Source organism: Terrapene carolina, unplaced genomic scaffold (genome assembly GCF_002925995.2).
Source record: "Terrapene carolina triunguis isolate 2854851 unplaced genomic scaffold, T_m_triunguis-2.0 Scaffold789, whole genome shotgun sequence".
NCBI lineage: Eukaryota > Metazoa > Chordata > Testudines > Emydidae > Terrapene > Terrapene triunguis.
Genome location: NW_020665140.1, coordinates 3,281,668 through 3,309,200, shown reverse-complemented (window position 1 = coordinate 3,309,200; position 27,533 = coordinate 3,281,668). Strand labels below are relative to the sequence as shown.

Genomic DNA, 27,533 nt, shown 5'->3' with positions numbered 1-27,533 from the left:
TGAGAGGAGATTGGAAGAACTTGGCTTGTTTAATCTCACTAAAAGAAGGCTGAGAGGGGATATGATTGATCTTGATAAATCAGGGAGCGATAAATACCAGGGAGGGTGAAGAGCTATTTATGCTGAAGGACAGTGTTGGCACGAGAACTAATGGATATCAGCTGGTCATGAACAAGTTCAGGCTGGTAATTAGAAGAAGGTTTCTAACCACCAAAGGGATGAGGTTCTGGAACAGCTTCCCAATAGGAGTTGTGGGGCAAGCAAATTAATTAGTTTTAATAGAACTGGACAAATTTGAGTGCACTTGTATGATAGGGTTGCTTGTGATGGTAGGGGGCAAGGCTCAAGCTCTAGGGGGTCGCTTCTGGTTTCTCTTATGTTCCTAAAGCTCATGCTTCATGGTTGCAGCTGGCCACTAGAAGGGATCAGGAAGGGATTATTCCCACCCTGCCCCCAATGTATTCTGGGATTTTTTTTCTTTCTTCTGAAGCATCAGGGGTGGCCACTTCTGGATATGGGACACTGGGTGGGTTAGGCCAGGGCTCTGAGATGGCACCAAGCATCCTCTCCGTCAAGTGCTTGACTGGCTGGTTCTTGCTCACATGCTGAGGGTCTAACTGATCAGCAAATGTGAGGTTGGAAAAATCCCTTCCTTCCTTCCTGACCTTGCGGGGGGGAGGGAGAGGGAAAGGGGGAGCAGTTACCTTCCTCTGCAGCATATGGATATGGGTCACTTCCCAGGATTATCTGAGTATATCTCATTTAACCATTTCCCTGCCATTGTTCCTATTCTCTGCCTGTGGCACGTAATAGTCTACTATCCTGTAGGTCTCATTCCTTTGAAGGGTTTAGCGTGTTGGTGCTGGGTGATGTCAGTGCCCTGTGATACACAGGTGAGACTAGATAATCTAGTGGTCCCTTCTTGCCTTGATCTTTGACTGTACTAATGGAGGGCCCAGTTTTGCAACGGACTTCAGGCTGGCAGATCCTTGTGCCCCTAAGGAGTTGCAGGGGTCTGGCCACACCGAGTCACTCACACAATTGAGTTCACATATGTGTTTACAAGCTTAGGGCCTTTCTTTGCTAGTAAGCCTGGTTCGACTCAGTTCTGTCAAAGTTATGGCTATTCAGGAGTGCAGGACCAGCTTTAAAAAAAGCTGTCTTGCTTGCAGTTTTCCCCCTTCCCCCCCCCGCACCCTGCTAGTACATATATGGAATAAAAATGGCTATATGTCAGTGACCGGACCAGCTAGGAGCAGCTGCTGGCCAGCTCTGTAACTAAGTGCATTACTAGGCAACCAAGGAGCCCACATACGCTGCCTTGGAAGTCACAGTGGCCTCAGCCCCTGACTGGCTGCTGGTTTAGCAGTCCTGTTTATAAGCCTGGCCTCCGCAGCAGGTCAGTGGCTCTTCAACACATACCACTCCCAGAGCTGTACTTGCCCTTGTTCCAGTCCCTGCTCCCCTCTGACTTCAGACTTCTAGATTCGACCCCAGCTCTGCCTCTGGCTTATGACTCCGGTTGACTCTCCAGTTCTGACATACAGCTTCTGTCTCTCTGGTACTGATCCCTGGCTCTGCCTCTGGCTTATGACTCTGGTTTACACCCTCCTCCCAAGCTGTGGCATTTGGCTTCTGTCCCTCTGGTACTGACCATTGGCTCGTTTCCTGGACTACGCCCACCCTAGTCCAAGCTCTAACTAGTAGGCCTCACTCTCTTTTACCACCAGGCCTGACCACCCACAGCCTGGTCGTCAACACTGTTGTTCATACCAATTATACATCTATGCTGTCTTCTGATAGTGGCCGATGCCAGATGCTTCAGAGGGAATGAACAGAACAGGGCAATTTATGAGTGATCCGTCTCCTGATGTCCAGTCCCAGCTTCTGGCAGTCAGAGGTTTAGGGACACCCAGAGCGTAGGGTTGCATCCCTGACCGTCTTGGCTAATAGCCATTGATGAACCTATTCCCTATGAATATAGCTAAATCTTGTTTGAAGTCAGTTATGCTTTTGGCCTTCACAACATCCCCTGCCAATGAGTTCCAAAGGAAGACTGTGCATTGCTTGAAATACTTTCTTACGTTTGTTTTAAATCTGCTGTCTGTTTATTTCACTGAATGACCCCTGGTTCTTGTGTTTATATGCAGGAGTAAACAGGGGTTCTGGAACAATTTGTATAGGGTGTTGAGAGCCATTGACCCAAAGTGTAAACCTTGTATATAATGGAGACCACTTCAAGCCAGGGGGTGTTGCAGCATCCCCCACACTCGTAGTTCCAGCACCTATGGGAGTAAATAACATTTCCTTATTCAGTTTATTCACACCATTCATGATTTTATAGGCTTCTATCATATCTCACCTTAGATATAGGGTGACCAGATGTCCCGATTTTATAGGGACAGTCCTGATATTTGGGACTTTTTCTTATATAGGCACCTCTTGCCCCCCCACCCCTGTCCCGATTTTTCACATTTGCTATCTGGTCACCCTACTTAGACATCTCTTTTCTAAACTGAACAGCCCTAGGATTTTTTTTATCTGCCCTTCTGTGGAAGCTGTTCCATATTCCTAATCATTTTTGTTGCCCTTTTCTGTACTTTTTTCAATCCTAACCCAATTCTAATATATCTTCTTGGGATGGGGTGACCAGAACTGCATGCAGTATTCAAGGTGTGGGCATGAGATGGATTTATATAGTGGCCATTTGGATATTTTCTGTCTTATTATCTATCTCTTTCTTAATGGTTCCTAAGAGTGTTAGCTTTTTTGGCTGCTGCTGCTGCACATTGAACAGAGGTTTTCAGAGAACTATCCACGGTGACTCCGTATCTCTTTCTTGAGTGGTAATAACTAAGTTAGACCCCATCATAATGTTTGTATAGTTAGGATTATGTTTTCCAATGTGCATTACTTTGCATTTATCAGCATTGAATTTCATTTGCCATTTTGTTACCCAGTCACCCAGTTTTGTGAGATCCCTTTGTAACTCTTCCCAGTCTTCTTTGGACTTAACTATCTTCTGTAATTTTGTATCATCTGCAAATTTTGCAACCTCATTGTTTACCCTCTTTCCAGATCATTTATGGAATATGTTGAACAGCACTAGTCCCAGTACAGACCCCTCGGGGACACTACTATTTACCTTTCTCACTGTGAAAACGAACCATTTATTCCTACGCTTTGTTTCCAGGGCCGGCTCCAGGCACCAAGCACCCAAGCTGGTGCTTGGGGCGGCACCTGGAGGGGGGCAGCGCGGCGCTCTGGCTGCCGGGGGGAGAGCCGAGCACCCGCCGGGGCTCGCGGCCCTGCCCCCGGCGCTCTGGCCGCCGGGGGAGGGGCGGGAGAGCCAAGCACCCGCCGGGGCTCGCGGCCCTGCCCCCGGCGCTCTGGCCGCCGGGGGGGAGACCGGAGCCGCCGCCGGGGCTCGCCGCCCTCCCCCAGGGGCTCCGGCCGCCCCCCCGGCAAAAAAGCCTCCGGCCGCCCCCCCCCCGGGCGGCAAAAAAGCCAGAGCCGGCCCTGTTTGTTTCCTGTCTTTTAACCAGTTACCATGAGAGAAACTTCCCTCTTATCCCATGACTGCTTACTTTGCTTAAGATCCTTTGGTGAGGGACCTTGTCAAAAGCTTTCTGAAAGTCACCGTACACTATATCCTCTGGATCACCCTTATCCACGTGTTTGGTGACCCCCTCCAAGAATTCTAAGAGATTGGTGAGGCATGACTTCCCTTTACAAAAGCCGTGTTGACTCTTATTTTGTTCATTTTTTCATTTATGTGTCTGATAATTCTGTTCTTTACTGTAGTTTCAACCAACTTGCCTGGTACCGAAGTTAGACTTACTGGCCTGTTATTGCCAGGATCACCTTTGGAGCCTTTTTTACAAATCGGCTTTACATTAGCTATGTGCCAGTTCTCTGGTATAGAAGCTGTTTTAAGTGATAGGTTACATACCATAGTTAGTCCCGTAATTTCATATTTGAGTTCCTTCACAGCTCTTGGGTGAATCTGGTCCTGATGAGATATTACTGTTTAATTTATCAATCACTTTCCAAAACTTCTGTACTGACACCTCACTCTGGGACAAATTCCTCAGATTTGTCACCTAAAAGTGGCTCAGGTGTGGGATTCTCCCTCACATCCTCTGCAGTGAAGACTGAGGCAAAGAATTCAGTTTTCTCCTCTGCAATGGCCTTGTCTTCCTTGAGTGTGCCTTTAGCACCTCAATTGTCCAGTGGCTCCACTGATTGGCAGGCTTCCTGCTTCTGATGTACTTAACAAAATTGCTGTTAGTTTTCATGTCTTTTGCTAGTTGCTCTTCAAATTCTTTTTTGGCTGCCTGATTATACTAACTACCTCTTTTACTCTGTTGTTTACATATCGTTTGAGCCTCTATTATGGTGTTTAAAAAAAGTTTCCATGCAGCTTGTATAAATTTGTGGGGAGGTAAGGCTCCCGTGGCAGTCCCGGAGGCTTGGGTTTGAGACCCATGGCTCCAGACACTACTTTTCTGAGGAACTGTGAGAATCACTGGTGGAAAGGAGTAAAAGTGAAAGCAAAGCAGCCATTAAACAATTTATTTGTTACAAGAAATACCTGTAGTCATAGCTCCCTCTGCTGTGATACTGTTAGAAGTTAAACAGGGTTGGGTAGTACCAATATGTGGATGGAAGATCTCTGGAAACAACATAGGTTCAACAGGAAGTGATGTTAATAACCCGATTGCACGGATCCACTTCAGCAGGATGGTTTTAGGGGGTACTGTTGATGTCTTTTGGGTGAAATGTGAAACTGAGGTCATGATCACAGCCCATCTTTCAATAATAGGAGTGACAAGATGGGTGAGGTAATGTATTTTATAAGACCAACTTCTGCTGGTGAGGAACAAGCTTTTAAGCTTAAATAGAGGGCTTGTCTCTTTCACTAACAGAAGTTGGTCCATACTCACCTACCCTGTCTCCCTAACATCCTGGAACCAATGTGACTCCAACAACACTGCGGACAAGAATACGAATATTAACTGGAGCTGTAAGGAAAAAGGTAATTCCATTTTGTAGAGGATTTTGATATTTCAAAATTTTGTTTCTGATATGTTCCCAGGGTGAACGTGCATAATGTGTGTGTCTGTGTGTACGTATACATATATATACACATTAAGACAATTTTGGATAAATTATGATAGTATTATAAGGAGAATCAGACATATGAAGATGGCATACCATGTGACTTCCCATGTTGCACAGGCCAAAAACAACTACATGGCTTGTCCACTGCCCTTCTGTACTCCCCTACAATAGTACAAAGTAATGTTTATAGTTAACACAGAATCCTTTATACATTTAAAACATTCTAACCTATTTCTATGCCATCAAAATATGAGTAGTCAGAAATGTGCTCTGGGAATGGCAGGGACGGAATTATTTATTTTCTCTAAAGCACTCCCTTATCAAATATTTCCAAATTACAAGGAGGGAGGGAAGATTATTGTAACTGCTAGCACTGCACATTCGCCCTGGGATATGAAAAACAAAGCTGGGTTCTTTGTGCCCTTTACATCACCATCAACAATATATAAAGATTCTGGAATCAGAACTTAGTTGACAGTTTTATTGGTGGTACATGAGGAGGCAAAATAAAATCAGCTTGGCTCATCTATAGCTGTATTTTCTCTGCTAGGCTCCTAGCAGTAATAAAAACATGTTTTCAATATGAAAAACATGCAGCTGTGACTTAAAGAAAAACATGGGGCAGATAAATTGAGTGGGAATATTTTGTTATATTTGGTTTATTTTCCTCATTAGAGCTAGTTTTAGTCAGATGACAGCAGTGAGATCATATGGTAGGTAGATTGAGTTGCTATTGCATGAATCATATAGATTCCAAGATTTATTTTATTTTTCACTTATATTACATCTGTGACCTTGTTTTTTAGGGATAACAAAGGCTTGTAGGTTTAGAAGAAGACATGGAGGGTGAAGGAGGCCAGGGTGTGTCAGAAAGGGGTCCCAGGTACAAGGGGCTATATGAAACACAGCAGAGAGGCAAGAATGGAAAAAAGAAACAAAAGTAGTGGTTAGACATTTTTGGATGCAGCATGGGGGAGATGCATGGAATGAAAAGAACCAAGCGCAAAGAGGTGCTTGTGCAGATGACATCTTGAATTGGACATAGAAGTCCTGGAGAAGGGATTTAAGGTATGGCTGGATGTGATCAGATTTTCAGTGGTTGATTTTCACAGCTTATTTCTTACCCATTTTCTTTTGCTTTTGTTAAAGAAGCTGTTTTTTTTTTTTCTTTTGGAATATTGGGTCCAATTTTATTTAAATACTTTTTTTGAATTTGTACTGCATCCCAGATGCCTAGAGGAGGAAAAAAAGGTAAAATATTGGTGAAAAGGAATATGAGAACTTAAGCCCGTGTGCAGAGCTATTAAAAATATTTCTTCAACAAATTTTGTGTTAACACAGAAAGAAAAGGATGACTGTGGTTGAAAATGGGAAATGAAGTACTAAATTATTTACATTTACAAGGGAGGGCATTAAAAACAAAATTGTCTCTATTCCACATACTGGATGAGTGTAATGTTTGTGGTAATGGTTTCATGGTGGTTTTGCATGATTCAAAAATCAACATGTCATCAGAGTTAAACAAGGTTTATTCTGCGCGTAACTAAGGTTGAAATGTGCAGGTCAAAGATAATTATGATCAAAGTAGCTGCAAGAAATTATTATTTTTATTGCTCTTGCATAAGCACCTATGGGCCCAAACCAAAACGTGACAGACACATAGTAAGGGACAGTCCCTGCTTGGGAGAGCATGCATTCTGAAAGGGGTGAAAGAGAAAAAATGTTGGTAACCCCGGTTGACAGATGGGGAATTTAGGCACAGATGGATTAAGCAATTCACCCCAACATCACACAAGAAGTCTATGGTAGAGCAGGCAGGACCGGCACCAGCGCAGGAAGCAGGTGCTTGGGGCGGCCCATGGAAAGGGGCGGCACGTCCAGGTCTTCAGCGGCAATTCGGCAGCATGTCCCTCAGTCCCTCTCAGATTGAAGGACCGGCTGCCGAAGAATGAAGTGGCGCTGTAGAGCAGCCGCCGAAGTGCTGCCGATTGCGGCTTTAACTTTTTTTCTTTTTTTTTTCCTCTTCGCCGCTTGGGGCGGCAAAAAAGCTGGAGCCGGCCCTGAGAGCAGGGCATTGAACCCAGATTTCCTGAGTCCCAATTCCAGTGTAGTGTCTTAACCACAAGAACATGCTTAAAATATAACCATGGTTACATAATCTCTTGAGTCCAGTCTCTGCTCTGTGAAATGTGCATTGTATCAAACTGTCATTTCAATGGGATTGGAATCAGCCCTTTAAAGTGTTAGGTAATTGTGTGAAATTAGATATTGTTGTGCCCCTCTAGTTCAGTTGAATAGTTTGCAGTTGTCCTCAGAATTATGCTATCTGCACAGAATAAGACTGATTGTATTAACTCTTTCTTCCTCCTGGAATTTTTTGAGCTTACCAGACATCTACATTTCACATTCTTGGCAGGCTGGAGATCACCTAATTATGTGCTGCTGCCTAATTCCAATGACCATCCACCTCTGCAAAAGACTGCTGAGTTAGAGGAGATTTGGAATAAGCAGAATATCAATAACTGAGATACACAGTGCATTAAACATCTTGTTATAGTTAAGTTGCAGAGCCATAAATATACAGAACTATCTTTAAATTGCCTCCCTGTCGTGCATACCAGGACTATGATTAATGCAACACACTTCCAAGAGGTGGTAGGATTTTGCAGAAACAGAAATTAACTCTAGTGCATTTACTATTGTATTATCAGAGACCAATGATGCCATAAATGCTGAGCTAAAATATTGGTAAGGGACTAAAAAATTGCTAATGCCTGCTGAACCCGGTACACTTGTGTCCTATTAATACTTGATGTAAGCACAGCTAAATTGCTCCTAAATTAATAAGTGTATTCCCCTGTGTGAACTGTGACAAAAGATTTCCTAGTCCCATGATATTAAGTTACAGAAATTACATAAAAACAATGTCATCTTGTTGGGAAATGATGACTTGGGATGTGTAGCCTTTATGTACTAATTTGGTCTTATTGGTGACCTTATTGTCTTTCCTCCTTGGAGGTTCTTTTTTTTCAGCCCAGGCTTCCGCCATATATTATTATAGCAGGAGATAATTTATTTCCCATTCTTCAATTTCCCCTAGCTGGAAGTTAATGTGGGGCAAACTTCTTTGAGGAAATAAGACTTTAGTTGAAAGACATTCAACCCTTGAAGTTCTGGGTAGTGCAATAGTAGGTGATCTAAGCAGGGCCGGCTCCAGGCACCAGCACAGCAAGCTGGTGCTTGGGGCTGCACATGGAAGGGGGCGGCACGTCCGGCTCTTTGGCGGCAATTTGGCGGCGGGTCCCTCACTCCCTCTCGGCGGGAAGGACCTGCCGCCGAAGAACCCTGGAGCTGGCTCTGGATCTAAGTTATCGAAAGAGTGCACTGTTAACTAGTCTGGGCCGGATGCTCAGCTGGTGTAAATTAGCACAGCCATGGAGTGACGCTGATTTACACCACATGAAGATTTAGTCATCCAAGTCTCTAATCTTGTCATTCATGGATGTGATGTCTAACCTCTGAGTTAAAAAGGAAACAAGCAACCTTATTCACGTTAGACCTAAATGTTCTGAGCCAGCAGAGTTGTAGGGGAAGTTGATTTAATGGTGAAAAGAAAACTTCCAAACCATAGAGTGATAGACCACTCTGTCAGTAAAGGTGGGGAGGAGGAGAGAAACATGGGAGGGTCAGAAGTTCTCCGAGTGGGTAGCTATTAATGTAGCTTTTGCAGTGGTAATGAAGAATCATGGAAGGTTTAAGGAAAAAGGCAGACTAGAACTTGCTGTGGAAATTTGGGAGGCAAAGGAAGCAGCAAGTGCTAGGAACTTCTGGTAAAGGAGAGAGGCAGAGGAAGCCTTCCTTAGATTCTGGGGGGAGGTGAGAGTAAGTAGCAAAAGACTTGTGTAGAAATCTATGGGGATCAGCCTGTAGAAGAGTCAGAGCCAGTATAAGTCACTGCAAGTTGGAGCCTGCATAATGCATGTGCTGCCTTTATACAATTAATTAGTAGGATGGGGAAAAAATGATATTTGGAGTGTCACAATTTTCAGATGATATTTGGATCCTTGAATATCTGAATCAGCATATCAGCCTCTTCAGGAACTCCTTCCTTTTAACTGGCTACAAGACTAGCTTTAAGATGTTTTCTGCCACAAAATAAAGGAGTCCCCAGCAGCCTGAACCTCCACCTCATTATTCCATTTCACATCTTTAGGTCTCCCTCTTCTCCTAAGATCTTTAGGGACAGCTGAGAACTCAATATCTTCATTTTTTATCTTTCAGGCCACCACCCCTTACAAATGCAAGGGGTGGTGAGAAATTGATCTTAGCAGCATTGAAACTAATAACCAATCCTGCATCAAATAGCTAATAGACACTGGCTAATTAGTTTTCAGATACTGGGAACACTCCAGAACCAGACATGCCAAACCCACGGGGGGGAAAAACACCAGAAATTGGGCTTGTTTTTGGCTTAATTGGCTTGTGAGTTGCTAGTTTTTGGCTTGTTGCTTGTTTGGCTTGTAGCTTCTTGTAGCTTGTTGCTTCTTTTTTTGATTGGCTCCCGGCAAGCGGGGGAGAGAGTCCAGGATACACAGCGGGCCCACCACAGTCCCAGACTGCACTCCGCAGGGATCTGGTCACATAGAGTGTTGGAGTTCTTAGGGATTGGCTTGTTTTGGCCTTGTTTTGAAATGGGATCAGCTTGATTTTTGGCTTATTGTGAAAGTCAGGGTGCTTATTTATTAGGGGAAAGTTGGCAACTGTGTCCAGAACCTTCTGGTGTAACTCGGAAAACCCTGAGTTTCCCCTAGACAGCCACAGGCCCAAGAACTTCAAGTGACTGATAGATGATCTGAAAAGAGTGTTGTCAAATGCCCTAGATATGATTGTCTTATAACTTAATATTGCTTCTGAGCACCTTGTTGTCAGATAGAGCTAATGATGTCTCTTTATGATAGCATTAGCAGGACACCTGCCCCTGCCATCTGAGGACAGAGATGACTGAAAAAGACCATTTTGTAAATTGTTTGTTTCAGAAGAGCTTGTGAATTCTGTTCCTTTATTACTTCATACTGAATTATATCTTATCATTAATGTCTGACTGAACTAGTGAATATGCATTTAAAAAATAAATATATAAAAAAGTTAATCAAGATAACTGGAAGAGAGGGAGGCAGGTTATTTCTGTTTCTTCTGCTGAGCTTCAATATCCTCTGTTGGATGCTGCACTTAAACTTCTGGGCATAAATATATATATCATCTGAGAGTTTAATACTGTAAGGTGCTAAGAGCCCTCAGCTTCCACAGAAGTTAATGGAAAGCGAGGGCACTCATTGCATTGCAGAAACAGGCCTTATGTGCATATTTAATATGTTAATATATTACCATTATGGAATTCTTACAATGCTGAAATAGCCTTACTAAGCACTGACATTTTTTCACTGAAGCATAGGGAGCATCCAGTGCTGATGCTAAGTTACTAAAAATTTCAGAATTTTTATTTTAAATATTAGAAAGTAATCAAACAGAAACGAGCACAAGTGAGTGTTTTGCAAATTCTATGACTTCACTGAGAGTTTCATAATAGGGACTAGAACATCTCACTCTCTCGTTTCGTGTTCCCCATTTCAGTTACCTGAACTGAACGTACTAAGAAATACACTGATTGATCAATTGAAAATCATAAAATTACATGATAAATGCCATGATGAACCACCAAATGAAAAAGAAAATGTGTGCCTACTGGGGCATTAACAAGCCATATTTGCCTCAAAATGCTGGTTTGGTAAACAGCTTTTGGAAAAAAAAAATTCTTGTTGTTTAGTGAGGAAAAACCCATCCCAGCTGTGACATACCAGTAATTAGCTTGCCTCCACAGGTGGGCAAGATGGAGGTCATGGGGAAGAACTGAGAGAAGAAACTTATGTATGGGGCTGGAGAGGAGTTGTGGACTCTGGGAGAGGCCAGACTCCAGGCAAGAAACCCTGGATGTGGGTGCGGGATATAGAGCAAGAGAACAAACCCTCCTGGAAGTGGGGCTGGGTCTAGCTGGAGACTGGAGTGAAGACTCTGTTTGTTTTGGACTATCAGGGAGAGATATGACTGAGTTCTGTTGCTGAAAGATTTTGCAAAAATTTGAGGGATGGTGCTGCACCTAGGCCACCATCAAGTGCACAGGAGCTGTCTGACCCTGATACATTTACAAACAAGTGCACCTACCATGTGGGAAGCCCAGACATTTCAAAATATACTAGTGCTTGAGAACCAGATCATGAAATTGTTTGGAAATTGACTAGAAACAGGAGAAACTGATAATAATTTAGCCCCAATCCAGCAGCTGGATCTGTGCAGGTAACGGGGCCCCTGTGCCTCACGCAGGAGTGGAGGTAGTCAGCCTGGATCTCATTGCAGGATCAGGGCCCTAAATTGTTGATGATAGCATAGTTAAGGGGTGGTTATTTTAATAGGTTTTTTTAAGCTGTTTAATACCAAGTAAATCATTTAGTTATTGACAGGGTGGGCAATAAACAGCTGAGGCAAACAGATTATGAATTCTGTTTTTGTTTGCCAGCGTCTGTCCACTAACTGCTAATAATCAATCTCTAATCTCTTTACAGATTTCGAACCTCTACATATATGACACTGTGCTTTTGTTGGCTAATGCTTTTCATAAGAAGCTAGAGGACCGGAAGTGGCACAGCATGGCTAGCCTGACTTGTATCAGAAAGAATTCCAAACCTTGGCAAGGAGGGCGATCCATGCTGGATACCATCAAGAAGGTACCTTCCTCCTATATTTCATTCTCTTTAGTTTCCACTCCAGTGAGGAACAAATCCCATTTGATGAAAGGTGTTCTATTTTTGCTAACAGCAGTGTCTTTCCAAAAGTGATAGCATTAGTGCAATGACAAAACAAGTTCTAATGGAAAACTCTCCTTAAAGATTTTTGGTTTGGTTTTGTTGTTTTGTAATGGGCATATTTGAAACAAAAATATTATGGTTGCTGAATATCAGACTCACGGGTATTTCAAGCACAAAAAAAAAAAATCACATTATTTTTGTGCCCAGGAGGTAGGAAGGTAAAAAAACACAGATCAGTTTTTCCAAGATAATTGATATTAGAATTACAGTCGTTCCTTTGTCAGTAAAACACTATAAGAAAAAAGGTTGGAACAATTGCATCCAGCTAATATTCTTTGCAATTCATTATTAAAATCCTACAGGCATAATGTAATAGAATCATACAAATCAGAGCCAGAAAAACCCTATTAAGTCATCTAGTCTATACCCTGCCAGTACAGGATTGTTCCCTATGGTATAATTTATACTGCTTTGTCCAGCTTTGTTTCCCAAGGAATGGGCTTCCACTGTTTCTCTTGGAATATTATTTCATATCCTAATTATACTCAGTGTCAAGAAACTTTTTCTTGAAATTCAGTCTTATTTTCTGGCATTTAGTGTTATACTATTATTCCTAGTTGTTCCTTTCCTTTCTTGTTGTTTATACCCTTCAAATATTTGTAGACTATTACCATGGTATTCCCTGGTCAGCACCTATCCAAGAAATACATAGTGTGTTTAATCTTTCCTCATAAATCAGTTGACCCAGATTCCTAATCATATTAGTATCTCTTGTTTGAAATCCTTCCAATTTGTCAATATCTTTCTGGTAATGATGTACTTGCAATGTATATTTACACAGTGCTGGCAATTCCTATATTGTATTAATGAAGGAAAACTACAGTGATTTTCAAAAATTACAAAACTGTTTAATCTTATTTTAAGAAGAATTAAAGTGTCTTTTTTTCAAAAGGCAGTTAACATAAAAATCACAACACTTTTTAAAGTAACGAGAGGCAGCCATTTTGGGTCAGATCCTAAGCCCTACCAGAGCAGTTAGACTTGGCAGCAACAAAGATGGCTTCTTTCAACCAGCTTCATGCTGCTCCCAATCCTGGGGCCAATCTGCACTAGTCCTGGTGTAAAGCAAAGCAGCCTCAGGCCCAGTTTGTATGCTACTGACTGCTCCTGGCCCCGCCAGGTCCCATTCTTGTAGCTGGAGTTCACCAGCATGTAGAGACACCTACGCCATGTCTTCTATACCAGGGGGCAGTAAGTAGTTTAAATGCCTTTACAATGGTACTTAAGTTACCAGAGAAATCCATCAAGCAGATTTGGCTGCTCCTATGTTTGTTTGATCTTTACACTACACTTTCCCAGGCTTGGTTGCTCCTAGGGTATCCTTCCTCAGGAGCTGTCTGCTAAATCCTAGCACACACCCTTTCTCTCTGAGGGCTACTTCCACTTACTCATACCTGAGTGGGACACTCAGCCAACAAACCCACTTTACCTTTTCCCATTAGGATTAACACTTGTTATCTGAATGGGGCATTTCAGACAAATATAACCAGCCATGTCACATTCTCTAAACTGAGTCTAGGGATACACAGCCTTGAAAGGGATGTCTGACTGCATTTCTACTTTTTTTTCTTAGCTTGCTTGTGACACGTACCATTCCCATTCTCCTGCATGAGCATCATTTATGCTGTTTCTTACCACGCTGTCAGCTTTTTGCTTTCAAATGCTGCAGAGTTTATTAAATTCTTTGCCATGTCATCCTCACTAACATTTTCAGTTTGTCTTTTTCTATTTCCTGCCTTTTATAACAGGATGATTAATAAAACAAAGTCCTCCTGTGACCTTTCACACAAGACCTACACTGTGTGAAGATTAATCTGTGAAGTGATTCTCCTTGAAACATAAAGAGAAATGACCAACCAAAGGAAATGTGAAAGTCTTTGAGAAGGCAGGAGCAAATTAAAACCCTATGTAAGGGATGTGGGTTAGATCACTAGTGGATTAACTGAAGGTGTGGTAATTCCTGAAATGTGCAGCCCTAGCCAGAGGTTGAGTTCCTTGTCTTTGTCTCTCCTGGCCCCGTTTGCAAAAATTGGCTTTGGTGAGAAGTCAAAGTTTATAAACTGAAGGCACATCTGAGTATTGTTTGTACTGTACCATCTTGACAAAAGATGATTTTTCAAGTGCAAAATGCTATAGCTGTTACAAAACGAAATCAAATCCAAATGCATAGCCTCCCATGTGTATGCAGTCCTCCACTTCCACACGTGAACAGGAGCCTACGTTCATGGGCCAGTGCTGGAATAGCATGGAGAGGTGGATTTCTCTTTGTGCCATGCTCCCCTTTTCCTTTGAACACATAAAAGCCCATTCGTAGGAGTCTTGCCGGATCCCTACTTTGTAGTTTTGGTAAAATGCAGGCCAGATGTGACTGTTGCTATCAGACAGACTATGTCTATGTCAGAAGTGGCAGAAAACTTTTTAAAAAACAGACACCCTTTCCCTATTGAGGATTTCTTCATCTGCTTCCCGTTGGGACCTAGTGCTCTGCCTTTTTCTCTCCCTCATCCCTTGCCCTGGCATCACTGAACATTCAAGACCCAATCGCACTCCAGATGTTCTCCTCCGCACTGAAGATCTCTCTCCTCTGTCTCCTTCAGCGGAGCACAGCCCAGTGCTGAGCAAATGCTTAGGATTTAACTGGCTCTGCCTTGTCTGAGACTAGATAGGGCAGAGTGAGTTGAGCCCCGATGAGTGTATTAGCCTGGAGACCCTGCTTAATGCCATTCTGCTCTAGGATAGGAAAAGGACCCTCTCTTGGTCTCCTTCTGCCCATTTCCCAAAAGGGAGACAAGTGTGAGTGTGAAGGGAGCAGTGATTATGGTGTTTCTAGGAAAGGGCTGTCGGTATGTAGGGGGGCAGGGTTGTCTGAGAGCATTGGTGCATGTATGGCAATGTGTGTCAGAGTAGAAATGTTTGTGCATATCTAGAAAGGGGCAGTGGCTATGTCTGGTGGGCGGGGTTTGTGTCCATGAAAATGAAGAAAAGAGTATCTGAATAATGGGTTAGGTGGGAGAGAACAATGAATAAGAGTCTGTGGGAAGGGAGCAAGGAGAGAGCTGGGGAACCCCAGAAAAGAGTAGCGAGTCTGAAGGAGAGGCGAGTTCCTGAAACAGCACTGTATAGAAGGGAGGGAGAGAGGAAAAAATATTACACATTACAGGAAAAATAACTTTGAGGGGAAAACAGGATTAAAAAAGGAAGGGAATGTGTTCTGTCATATAGTTAAAGGAAAGAAAAATGCAAAGGAGACATAGTAAAGTTTTCTTTTTAAAATGATTTGCAAGGAAGTGTAATGCTACTAGGGGACATGGTCCACCTACTGAACTTCACCTATAGTAGCTAAAAGCCTAGAGAGGGGCTTGGGGTTTGGAAGCACCTGGGAATGTGAGAGAGACTTGCTCAGCTGGATTCTTCCCAAGCCAAAACTGTGGGTCTATGTTATAGGAGCATTGGCAGTGTGGAGGCCAAGGATCTCCATCTACATTCTCTTTGCATCTAGGAGATCCCCCAAGTTCCATAGGTTTTGGTGGTTAACCAAAGAGAATACCCTATTCCTCCTGCCATGAGGGAATATACAGATAACTCTGTGAGCTAAAACTCAGATTTTCCACTCCCATATGCAGGTTAATTCTGCATAGGAAAAAATGGCACCAAATGTTTAGCTATTACACTTAGCTCCTAGTGGATGTAATCAAACCCATTGAAAAAAGCAGATTCTGCTTCCTGCCAATCTGTTCCTCCAAAATTAAGATTAGGTTGCATGCATTTGTTTATATTTATTCTGATGGAGCTTCCCTCAGAGACATGAAATAATAATACATTTTTACTTATTATAGGGCACCCATGCCCATGATGGCTTGTATATACCTAACAAAATACAACTTAAAAATAATCATACCTTGTTTTTAAAATGGTGACCGTAGACTAATTAGTTCCCAAGCGATAATTCTAGGGATGGGTAAAAGTTAGATTTTCACTCTGATTTGTGTGCCTATATGGGAGAAGGTAGGGGGAACATAGTAATGTTCACTGTATTCAGGGAATTCTACATATTGGAATAGTTCCTGGAGTACCCCAATGAGCATCTTACCTAAATTGGTTTAAATAAATAACACAGCCCTTAAATTTAGAAACACTGTACCATGGGTGGAAATACAGTTGAAACTGATAAGGATGGGTGTGCTTAGGGGTGGATTTCTTGTAATTTCTAATCTAATTTCTGATTTGAAATCCATACTACTGGGCTTTTGCTTTTCAATGCTTTTCGTTCCGATTCTAACCTCTCTTAGGCTGCAGAAACCCACAGTCTCCACAGTGCAAATTGGACTGTTTGGGGGCTGAGACGGAGCTATTGTAATAGTATTTCCTCTCTAACTGCTATAGCTAAGGTTCTGCCAGCCTTTGACATATGAACACCTGTTCACAGCTCCACCATAACCATTTGTCCAAGAGTAAAACTTATCATATAATGTCTGGGTCCCACATATAAATGTGTTTTCTTCACAAAAATCCATTTGGCTATTTAAATGCAAGTATTCATATGAAAGAAATTGCGGTTATCCATTTTTAGTACTCAGCTATTAGTATTGTAAACATGCAGTTTTTCATTCCATAGCTAGATTCTTATTGTGACTTTAAAATAAATGTGGGGCTTTATAGAGAAGATACATTGCACATTCTGTAATAGCTATTCACAAGATTCTGGGTAGTGTTTTGGATTAATGGGCTCAAGGTGTATAAATCTACACCATGCACCTAGGTCTATGAATGCAAATGCCTGCTTGCTTGCTTTGATTTCTGCTGCCAGGCCTAAAGCTTGGATAAAGTTCCTCCCTGGCAGTAGATGGGAAAAGTACCTTGAGACCTTGTTGATGTAATTCCCTACAGTCTTTGCATTGACTTTTTGGGGCCTGATACAGAACCTACTAATGAGCTTGTTGGACTGCCATATCTTAGTTCTTTCTATTTCCAAGAAGTGGAGTATCCATACCCTTCATTGGCTAAGAGATAGGCCTGAACAAAGGAACAAATGGAATAGGACTCAGAAGCTTGAGAAGGATTTCAAGCAACACCACAGGTATGCCACTCCATTCATAGCACCACGTGAAGCATAAACTACCCTGTGGCTTTCGATCCGATATGCATCAGGCAAGCCCACACAGGAGTGTAGCATGGCCTAATATTGCAGGAGCTTCTGTGCCAGAAATGCCCACACATCCAGGCTCTCATGCAGCCAATTGCAGGCCCTTTGGGCTGAGTTGTGAGAGAAGCAGACTTAGATGAAAGGTGGCTTTGTGAGGAGAAAGGAAGGATCACCAGCCTGAGATCAGTAGGGGGACTGAGTCGGAGAAAAGTTCTCCCTCCTTCCAGGGCTCTGCCTCTTGCTCCCCCTTGGCTGATTGATAACTAGCCCTGTACTTTGTAGAAACAGCACATGTAACATGGCACACAGGTAGGGGTGCTGACCTGCCCTTTGCTTGCCTAGAGTAGGAAATAGAAAAGCCTGAGATTTTCCACACAGCTGATTTTTCCCTCTCTATCTGGGTTTCACCTAACCATTAAAGCTGGACCAAGGCAGTTTTAAAGTCAGACTAAGAAAATCTTTGCATCTAGGTAAAATACCTCAATGTATGTGAACTGACCATTGAAATCTGTGGGACTACTTTGATTTATATAGTTGAGAATTAAAAAAGAAATTTTGAGTCAGATAAACTTGAAGTATCAGAGGTAAACTGAGAGGAAGAATCCTGTGCAAGATGTAAAGCAAGTGTAGAGCAGTACAAGAAAGGTAGCAGTAAAAGTGTGAAGGAGTGATGAGAGAGAAAGGTGGAGAACAAGAAACTGTGGAAATCTGAGGGGGTTTTAGGTATATAAGATGAAGAGGGCTGGGAAAGGAACAAGCATCTAAGAAATGGAGAGATTGTTTACCTGGTAAAAGAAGTGAATATTAAAAAGAAGCAATGGAACTTGTTTCTTACAGAAGACTGGATTGTAACTAGAGCTGGTTGGAGAAACTTCAGAAGACACACATTCCCTCAGAATATGCAGTTCCATCAAACTCAAAATGCTTCACAAAATTGGGTCAGTTTTGCTGGAACTTTGTTTTGGAAGGAAACCGGATGGTGCGGGGCCGGAAGACGTCTCATTTCTACATTTTTGGAACAAAACATGTAGATGTTTTTTGATTTAAAGGGACTACTTATTTTGGATTTTTTTTTATTTTGTAGAATACAAAGTTTAAGATGTCAAAATTAAAATAAAACATTTAGCTTCTGTTAAAGCAAAACATTTCAGTCAACATTAAAAAACAAAACAAAACAGCTTTTTCCTTCATTGAGCATTTTGAAAAGTTTGATTTTCATTCTGATTCGGAACAAAGCCAAATTTCAAAATCTTTTGTAAAAAATGGAATTTACACCCTCCACCCAGCTCTAATTTATAGCTTTACTATCCAGTCTGAGAACCAGGCAAAGTATAGCTATGCTGTTCCCAAACCAGAGCAGGAATCAGACACTGACTGTGTGAGTCTCAGTCTGGTCAGTTTCCCCTTTTGCATTGACTCAGCTCTACTAGTTGGTGCATTGGATGGAAGGGTAGTGCCTAGAGCCAAAGATGTGCCTACACCCTGCCAGTCTGCATGGGAAGGAGAGTAGTGAAGGCTGCTCTCCCTTCTGTATAGGTGATTAAACGAGGTTTTGTTACAAACCCTATTCTCATGTATAGGCATGCAAGATGGGCTCATGATTGAGCCCAAAGTTAGATAAAAGTTGGATACCCAAAGAAATTGATGTAAACTCTTCAGAGGGAAAAAATATTTTTTAAAAACTTGGATTCCAAAATAGGAGATCAAGGAATGGCACCATCTGACAATATTTCAGACTCAGATGGAATCTAGCTAAAATTCCTGGAGGGAAAACCAGGACAAGAAATCCGTGACTCTTTAAAAGTTACACACGGCAATATTTAGAAAATATTCAGAAGCAGGGGAAGTGGTAATAGACTAGAGAGAAAATTCTACCTGCAGTGTCATCTGTTGAAAATAGTCCTCTGAGATGAAAGCAGAATCTTGCTGTTTGCAATTATTGGAGCAGGAGAAGTACTTGGGTGGGAATGCAAAAAAGGTGTTTGGTTGTTCCACATTTGTGCTGCCTTTTCCCCACTGTTTGTGAATGTTTGTGAATTTCACACAGGAAAAAACAATTTTCACACCTCTCTAGAGAGCTAGCACAGGGCCTGTGCACCGGTTAAATCCCACTGAAGCTGTCATAATTCATAAACATAAAGCCATGTTTGCAAAGTATTTTAGAACACAATAAATGGTTAAATTCATCAAGTAATTCATTCATTCAGAATGAATTTTACCAGCTCCGGCAATTAGTTTTAAATTTGTCTATTTTTTTTTCTTTAAAAGCAAATATCCCCAAGGACTCAAGCCTTGACTAATTTTATTAGTCAATAAAGACATTAGAATGTGAAGAAAATAAGGCAGTAACATAAAACAATGATAGTGGTAGACAATACTAATCTTCCTGAATAGTCTCAGAATAAATTAAAGTAGGATTATAGTGATTATTATGACTGAGGAAAAATGACTCCATATTATGGCATATATTTGCTCTCTTCACCACCCCTATCCTCATGTCTTCCCAGTCACATTTGTTTAGTTTACTTATATAAAAAAAGAAGTTTTTATCACTCCTAGCACTGTAAAGCCCATCTATCTGTGGAAGAGCAAGCTGTATTTTATTCTGCCTCATGAATCATCTATAGAATTGTCTTCTAAATTTTAATTCAGAATTTCTTATTGTTAGTGATGGTGTATGAAGCAGAAGGGACACCGTTTGTTTTTCAGGTAACAGATTAAGCTTGCATTGCTGGCAATTAGAAAAATTGTGTTTTGAAGTTGTAAACTGAGCAAATTTGATACTGCAGACATTGATGGAGAATAAATATGCAACACAAGGATGTAATGTTTACAGTAATTTTTGTGTGCATGCCCGCACTTTAAAAAGGATGATGTTTTTAAAAACAAGACGAAACAGTGAGGATAAATATCTTACAGTGGATTGGCAACCTGGCTTTTCCATATAAGGTCCCAAGTGTGCTGTAGAAGTGTGTTAAGTAACAATATAAATGTTTGTTCTTGCCAGTGTAAATGGGACTAAGCAATGTTTTAATAGTGCTCCCAAATCTTGCAACAGCTGTGCAGAGTTGAAGGCACAATTTAGGAACATTGTTGAAACACTATTTAATCTTGACAACCATTGCTCTTCACAGTTTTAACTGTGTCAGGACATTACTCAGTTGCAAAAGAATCTTCTAGCTCAGTAGATTTATAATGTAGATCATAAGTCTGTTTTCATTTGGTTTGTTTTTGTTTCAAATTAATCCCTTTTCTACAATAATTTGAATGTTATTACAAACTTATTTGACTGTCTCCGCTATTATCCTAATAACCACATTAAAACCGAGAGAACTTTGAGGAATCTCTTCACATAGAGAAAATCAAGGAGGCTGTTAAACCAGTGCAATCCTATAAGTGACCAATTCCTTTACATGCACCTTCCGCCACGCAGTGCAGAAGGGACAAAATCCACAAAACAAGCCTAATGGCTTCACTTGCTGGAGAAAGGTAATTAGGTAGGGCAATTGGCCTCCTTCCTCCTCAAATAGCTTTGACTAGCGCTGTTGATTAATCACAAGTAATTCACGTGATTAACTCAAAAATGAATTGTGATTAGTTGCAGCTTTAATCGCACTGTTAAACAATAGAATACCAGTTGAAATTTATTAAATATTTTGGATGTTTTTCTACATTTTCATATATATTGTATTCTGTGTTGTAATTGAAATCAAAGTGTATATTATTTTTATTACAAATATTTGCACTGTAAAAATGATAAAAGAAATAGTATTTTTCAATTTACCTATACAAGTACAGTAGTGCAATCTTTGTTATGAAAGTGCAACTTACAAATGTAGATTTTTTTTGTTGTTGTTACATAACTGCACTCAAAAACAAAACAATGTAAAACTTCAGAGCCTACAAGTCCATTCAGTCCTACTTTTTGTTCAGTCAATCACTAAAACAAACAAGTTTGTTTTACATTTACAGGAGATAATGCTGCCCTCTTCTTATTTACAATGTCACCAGAAAGTGAGAACAGGCATTTGCATGGCACTTTTGTAGCTGGCATTGCAAGGTATTTACGTGCCAGATATGCTAAACATTCGTATGTCCCTTCATGCTTTGGCCACCATTTTAGAGGACATGCTTCCATGCTGATGACTCTGGTTTAAAAAAAAATGCATTAATTAAATTCGTGACTGAACTTCTTGGGGGAGAATTGCTCTGTTTTACCCGCATTCTCCCATATATTTCATGTTATAGCAGTCTCGGATGATGATCCAGCACATGTTGTTCATTTTAAGAACACTTTCACTGCAGATTTTACAGAACGCAAAGGTGGTACCAATGTGAGATTTCTAAAGATAGCTACAGCACTCAAACCTAGGTTTAAGAATCTGAATGGCTTTCCAAAATCGAAGAGGGACGAGGTGTGGAGCATGCTTTCAGAAGTCTTAAAAGAGCAACACTGTAATGCGGAAACTACAGAACCCAACCCACCAAAAAAGAAAATCTACCTTCTGCTGGTGGCATCTGACTCAGATAATGAAAATAAATGTGCAACGGTCTGCACTGCTTTGGATTGTTATCGAGCAGAACCCGTCATCAGCATGGACGCATGTCCCCTGGAATGGTGGTTGAAGCATGAAGTGACAGGTTTCTCACATAATCTAAGATCAGTTATTGTTACATTATTCTCCCAAAGCCATGTGACTGCACAAATGTGTTCTAGTTACAGACCAGACTCCATCATAAATGAGTATCTCAAAATACACAGAAATATTTAAAAAACAGGTGAATAAACAGAGAGGTACTGTTATACATATGACTTAAATTCAGAATGAGGATAGAAACAATACTAATTAACTTTATCTGACTGTACAATATATCTTCTTTTCTCTACAATTCCAGCACTTAAGAATCTGGGCAAATAAAAAAATACTTTATTTATTTATTTATTTATTTATTTATTTATTTATTTTTGGTACTGATGCCATACAAACTCTGGCAATGAAACCTGTTTGTCAGCACTGGGAAAGGAAAATGTTGGAAGTGCTGTTGCATGCAATTATTTAGATATCCTATTTTATCAGAAATTTAGTTTGACACCTTCAAATGCTACAGCATTCCTGCCTCATCCCCTGCAAATAACATGATGTTTTACTTAGATTTCCTTATTGTCACAGGACTTACTACTCACTGGTGTGGTGCCGCCTTCTAGCTCAGCTGGAGATGAGCTCTCTACCAGTCTGACTCCCCCTCCTTGGATTGCACACCTTAGGGCGTCTCTCTCCGGACGTGATTGTTCCCTGTTCATGACGGTGTGTGCTCCCTCTTCATGGCTTGACCCTTCAGCTAGGTCACTCTAGTGTTCCCCTTCTGGGGTATCAAAGTCCCTTTAGATAAACTCTCTCAAGCAGTCTAACCTATCCTCAGCCCAGACTGTGCCCTTCCCCAGGGGCTGGTAGAGGAATCCGAGCTCATTCACTGCTCCGGGCTCAAGTCCAGGGACCCTATGTCTAGCAACCACAGTCTATACAATCTCAAACCTTGTTGCTGTCCCCCTGGGCTCCTTCCTACCTTTCCTCCCTATCTTCTGGCCGCCTGCTGGGTCACCACTGGAGCTTCCTCTGCCTACTGTGGCTACTTCACCTCCTCTCGGGTTCTTGCCAGAGTCTGTATTTCCAGGCATGATCCCAGGGCTTATTTTCCCCTAGAACTTCACTTTGTCTCTTGCCATCTCCCCTCCTCTCTAAGGAGAGATTTCAGAGCTCCTCCTGTCCCCTTCTTTCTTTTTTTCTTTTCTTTTTCCTGTTGTTTTATGATACAGCAGCCTCAGCAGGTGAGGCTATAAGCCTCACCAACTGCAGTTTTTGCATAAAAAAAATTTTATATCCTCCTCCCCAGCCCTGTATCCTTTGAAAAGCTAAGTAATGCCTTTTTAATTCTACCCCTCTTTCCTGGTATTCTCTCCAATCCCTTCAGACTATATTCTTTCACCTTGAGGGTCTCAATTCTTCATAGAGAATCTTTCTTTCTATGTAATTCTGCCTGCACTGCCACAGCAGACACTCAACTGTTTCTTGGACTTTGTGTGTATCACACAACACATCTTTGTGCTTTGTTTAGTAAATATAAATTACGATTTAACTCTCAATGACCTGTTAGCACTCTAAATATAGTTACTTCACTTCTTTTATCATAGCTCTTAAGTATCCCATTATCCTCAACTTGAGGATGTATTTCGTAGAACCCTCATCCTTTTTTCTCTTTGGTCCATGATTCTTGCCATTCCTTCTTAAGTTCTCTCTTAACCAAGCTTTTGAAATCTCATTTATTCAGAGGGATTGTTACATCAACCTCCTCAGTTTTAAGGCATTTTTTTGCTGCTTTATCTGCCATTTTGTTGCCTGGAATCCTGACATGCGACGGAATCTTTCCTATTCCTATGGTATACCCAGTTGTACTATCTCTGTAGTTAAGAACAATATTTCATTGATTAAATCATTCCTGCTTTCCGAGGCTTCCTTCCTAATTGCCATTATATCCGACAAAGAGTCAGATAGGATAGAAATCATAGTTGGGTATACATCCCTAATTCCAGGTCAGTGCCAACTGTATGTCTGTCAATTTGGCTGTCATAATAGGCATAATATGACTACCTGTGTTGTGATCCCTAGATCCATCAGTGTAGATTTGGCAATGCTGACCCCATTTGCCCTATACAAACTCATAAACTGTAGTTGTCATATTTGACAGTCATGCTTTTCCCTTTGTTCTATCATATAATTCCAAATTCACAATTGGAGAGACAACCGTCCAACTATAGTTTGATTTCACACGATTAAAGATTTTAATTTCTTCTAGACCTTCCTTTTCATCCAAATATTTTTCTCACCTTTTGACCCTGTTACCCCGTGGGAGTTTGTGGAGCCCAGTTACTTCTTGTCTACTTAATTCCCAACAGTCCTCGTCTATTCTTTTAGTACTCTTATCTTCACTATTTTAATTAACCTTAGCCAAAGAGGTTAACTCTAACTATTTCATCCTTAAAGCATTTCTCTGGTTGCTATCTGCAGCACACACAACCGAGTCATAATATTCATACCACATGCAATTCATAGAGCTTAGGCTTGGATCAGCTTTAATTTTTTTAGTGTTGATTTAAAAGCTGAATTAAAGGTTTGGTATCCATAATCTAAAACTGGTCTTTTTAATGCCCCATATACCATCAGCAACATGTTATCTGCACCCCAATTGTTCACAGCAAAACTTTAAGCAGAATTATCCTATCTTTACATTTAGTCTTGATATTATCTGTGTGACTCTTCCAAGTTAGTATGTTATTGAACATAACTCCAAATAATGTAAAATTTTGAACCACCTGTATTTTTTTTTCTGTAAAGAGATATAGGTTCCATTTTCCCCCAGTTTTCCATTTTGTGAAGATAATTCCCTTTGTGTTAGCAAGTGAGAACGTAAATCCCCAAATATCTCCACATTCTGAAATCCACCTGAGCATCTCATCGGTTCTCTCCACAGCTATGTTAAGTCTTCTGTGTTTGGCCCATATAGCACTGTCATCTGCAAATAGAGTAATACCTATTCCTGCCCGTATACTCTCCGGGAGATAATTAATTATATTATTATAACGGGGTTAGGCTGATAACACTCCCCTGTGGAATGCCGTTAGTAAGTTTATAAATATCCTGCAAAGCCACCCCTAACCAGAACATTCTTCCTCTTATTCCAATTGCAGCTAGTTTATACAGCAAGCCTTCCCTCTGTACCATGTCATAGGCTTTTTCAATGTCCAAAAAAACAGCTGCCATAATTATCTGTTCCCAGTGGGTTTTTGTATTTCTATTTCTAATCTTACAATATGATCAACTGTGCATCATCCTTTCCTGAAACCACTCTGTACACAGTTTATAATTTCAGTTTGACCAGGTATGCTACTAAACACTTGTATCATTTTCTCCATAATTTTGCCCACAGAGAATGAGAGGGCAATAGGTCTATTTGCCTCAGATCTTCTGCCTATTTTGCCAGGTTTTCTTATTGGTGTAATCACTGCTTGCTTCCATTCTGACAGTAGTATTCCTTTTCCCCATATATTATTATGTAATTTCAATACAATTCTTAAACTCCCTTCCAGTAGCTGCTTAAGCATTGCATATGCTATCTTTACCTGGGATTGTACTTTTACTTTTGTGTATAGCATTTTTTGAGTCCTTGTATGCTGAAATTCTCATTTAGTACATCGTTTGTACAGTATACCCAGCTATATAAGAACTCTCAATTTTCTTCAGAAAATATTTTTTGTTCGCTCTTTACTTTGATTTGTACTAACTTTTTGGAACTCTTTAGCTAAAATGTCTGCTTTTCCCAAGTTAGAACTTTCAACTTTATCATTTACTATAAGACCAAGTATAAATTTGTTTTTACTCCATACACCATTCATGCTTTTAACTTTTCTACATCTCTGAAACCTTGAAATCTATGTTCATTTTCCCACAATACTTTCTCCAACACTTTCTTTGCCTTTTTAATAATTGTCAACATAATTAAGACCTTCCTTTATAAATACACATACCCCTCCTCCTCTTGTAGTTCTCTGTTATGTCTGATTAAGTCATATTCTGAATTTCTAAACTTGTTTTCTCACTAACCATGTTTTTTGTAGACATGTCACATCTGATTTTTTTTTCCATTTCCAATGCCAGGTGCCCCAGAGGGAATGAACAGACCAGGTCATCATCATCAAGTGATCCATCCCCTGTCGCCCTTTCCCAGCTTCTGGCAAACAGAGGCTAGGGACACTTGAGAGCATGGTTTTGCATTCCCTGTAAGAAAGGTTAACAAATGGTTTTACATATAAAACAAAATTGTAACACACTTTCTAGAGACTAAACTTAATTAACAAGGTATTCTCCTAGCTCCTACAAGATAGCTTACCACAAGTAATTTCCCCAGTTATTCAATAAGATTAGCTGAGACCTCTTCTCATAAAATCAAGCTCGCTGGCTGCTTGTCCCCACAGATTGAAGGTTTGTATGTACCCTAGATATAGTTCTAAAAGTTCATTGTCTTACCCCTAAACAAGATAACTCCTGCTGTTTACCTCATCCTATTAATTTACTCTGAAGATTTTACAATCCTTCATTAGCATTTGGCTCAGTGGATGAGTGGATGCCCATTGTGAACCATACAGTACGCAATTTGCATATAACCAGCCAGAGTGAGAGAAGCGTCCATTCCCCCTTGCCTGCCAGGATTATGTGGATTACTGGGAATGGGCATCAGGGGATGGATCACTTGATGATTACCTGTTCTGTTCATTCACTCTGGGGCACCTGGCATTGACCACTGTTGGAAGACAGGATACTGGGCTAGGTGGACCTTTGGTCTGACCCAATATGGCCATTGTTATATTCTTATTACCTTTTGGTGATCTGTCTTAACTCTCAGACCTAGGGAATGTAATTTTAGCATATATACATAACTCCTTAAATATCTATCATTCCTGTATACTTCTTGCATTGATTAAGAGGAGCAGTATGACACAGGCTTTCATTAGAGATCTTACATTAATGAGGCCCTCTGCCAGTTGTTATCAAGAGGCCTCGGGTCATAAAGACAAAGACTGGGAGTGTGTGAATGTGTGATCTGATCAAGAGTGGGTGAGGGGGAGAAGAAACAGGAGTGGGATAGAGACAGATTGGAGGGGACAGGACAGAAGGGGTCATGCTTGAGCAAAATGTTATGAGAACTTGTGCCCACTAGATAACACTCCCCTGTAGAACTTGGAATGGAGTGATGATTCCTGAAACTCACCATTCCACTGCTGTCCGCAAATATTAGTGAAATCCACTGGCAATGTATGAGTCTGATCCCCTGAAGTGCTGGTCCACGTAGAGGATGACAAGCTACTATTGCTATCTGTTTCTTCATTAGCTCAAAAATGCAGAGATCCGTGTCAGGGATCTAAGGTTACACCACTGCTGATGATACGTGTGGGTGTCGGTATAATGCCACATGATGGATTTTCTGTTTTCTCAGCCTGCTTTTTTTAAAACCTAGGAAATTACCCAACAAAATAAAAAGAACAATGTTTGCAAAGTCAAAAACTCAGTCTTTAATTACATGATCACATATATTTTTTCCATGGAACCCTTGCCTCATTTAGAGCACAGGCTGGACCTGCCTTGGGGATGAATAAGGGTTGTGTAGTAAAGAAGACAAGTGTGTGTAGGACCCCTGCTTCATCTGTTGCAAAAGATGGGAAGTGTCTAGGAAATGAGGCAGAGGTCTGCAATAAGAGAAGGAATGGTCTCATGGTTGAATACTGCACTGGAGAA

The 27,533-nt window shown here is 41.0% G+C and overlaps 1 protein-coding gene across 1 annotated transcript in view; it reads left to right on the top strand.

Annotated features, from left to right (window-relative positions):
• GRID2 (glutamate ionotropic receptor delta type subunit 2) overlaps positions 1-27,533 on the top strand; it is a 1,014,260-nt gene that overhangs the window by 678,076 nt on the left and 308,651 nt on the right. Inside the window, exon 7 of the mRNA XM_024197621.2 lies at positions 11,742-11,903. Coding sequence (XP_024053389.2) covers positions 11,742-11,903 — 162 coding nt within the window. The remainder of the gene's footprint in view (positions 1-11,741; positions 11,904-27,533) is intronic.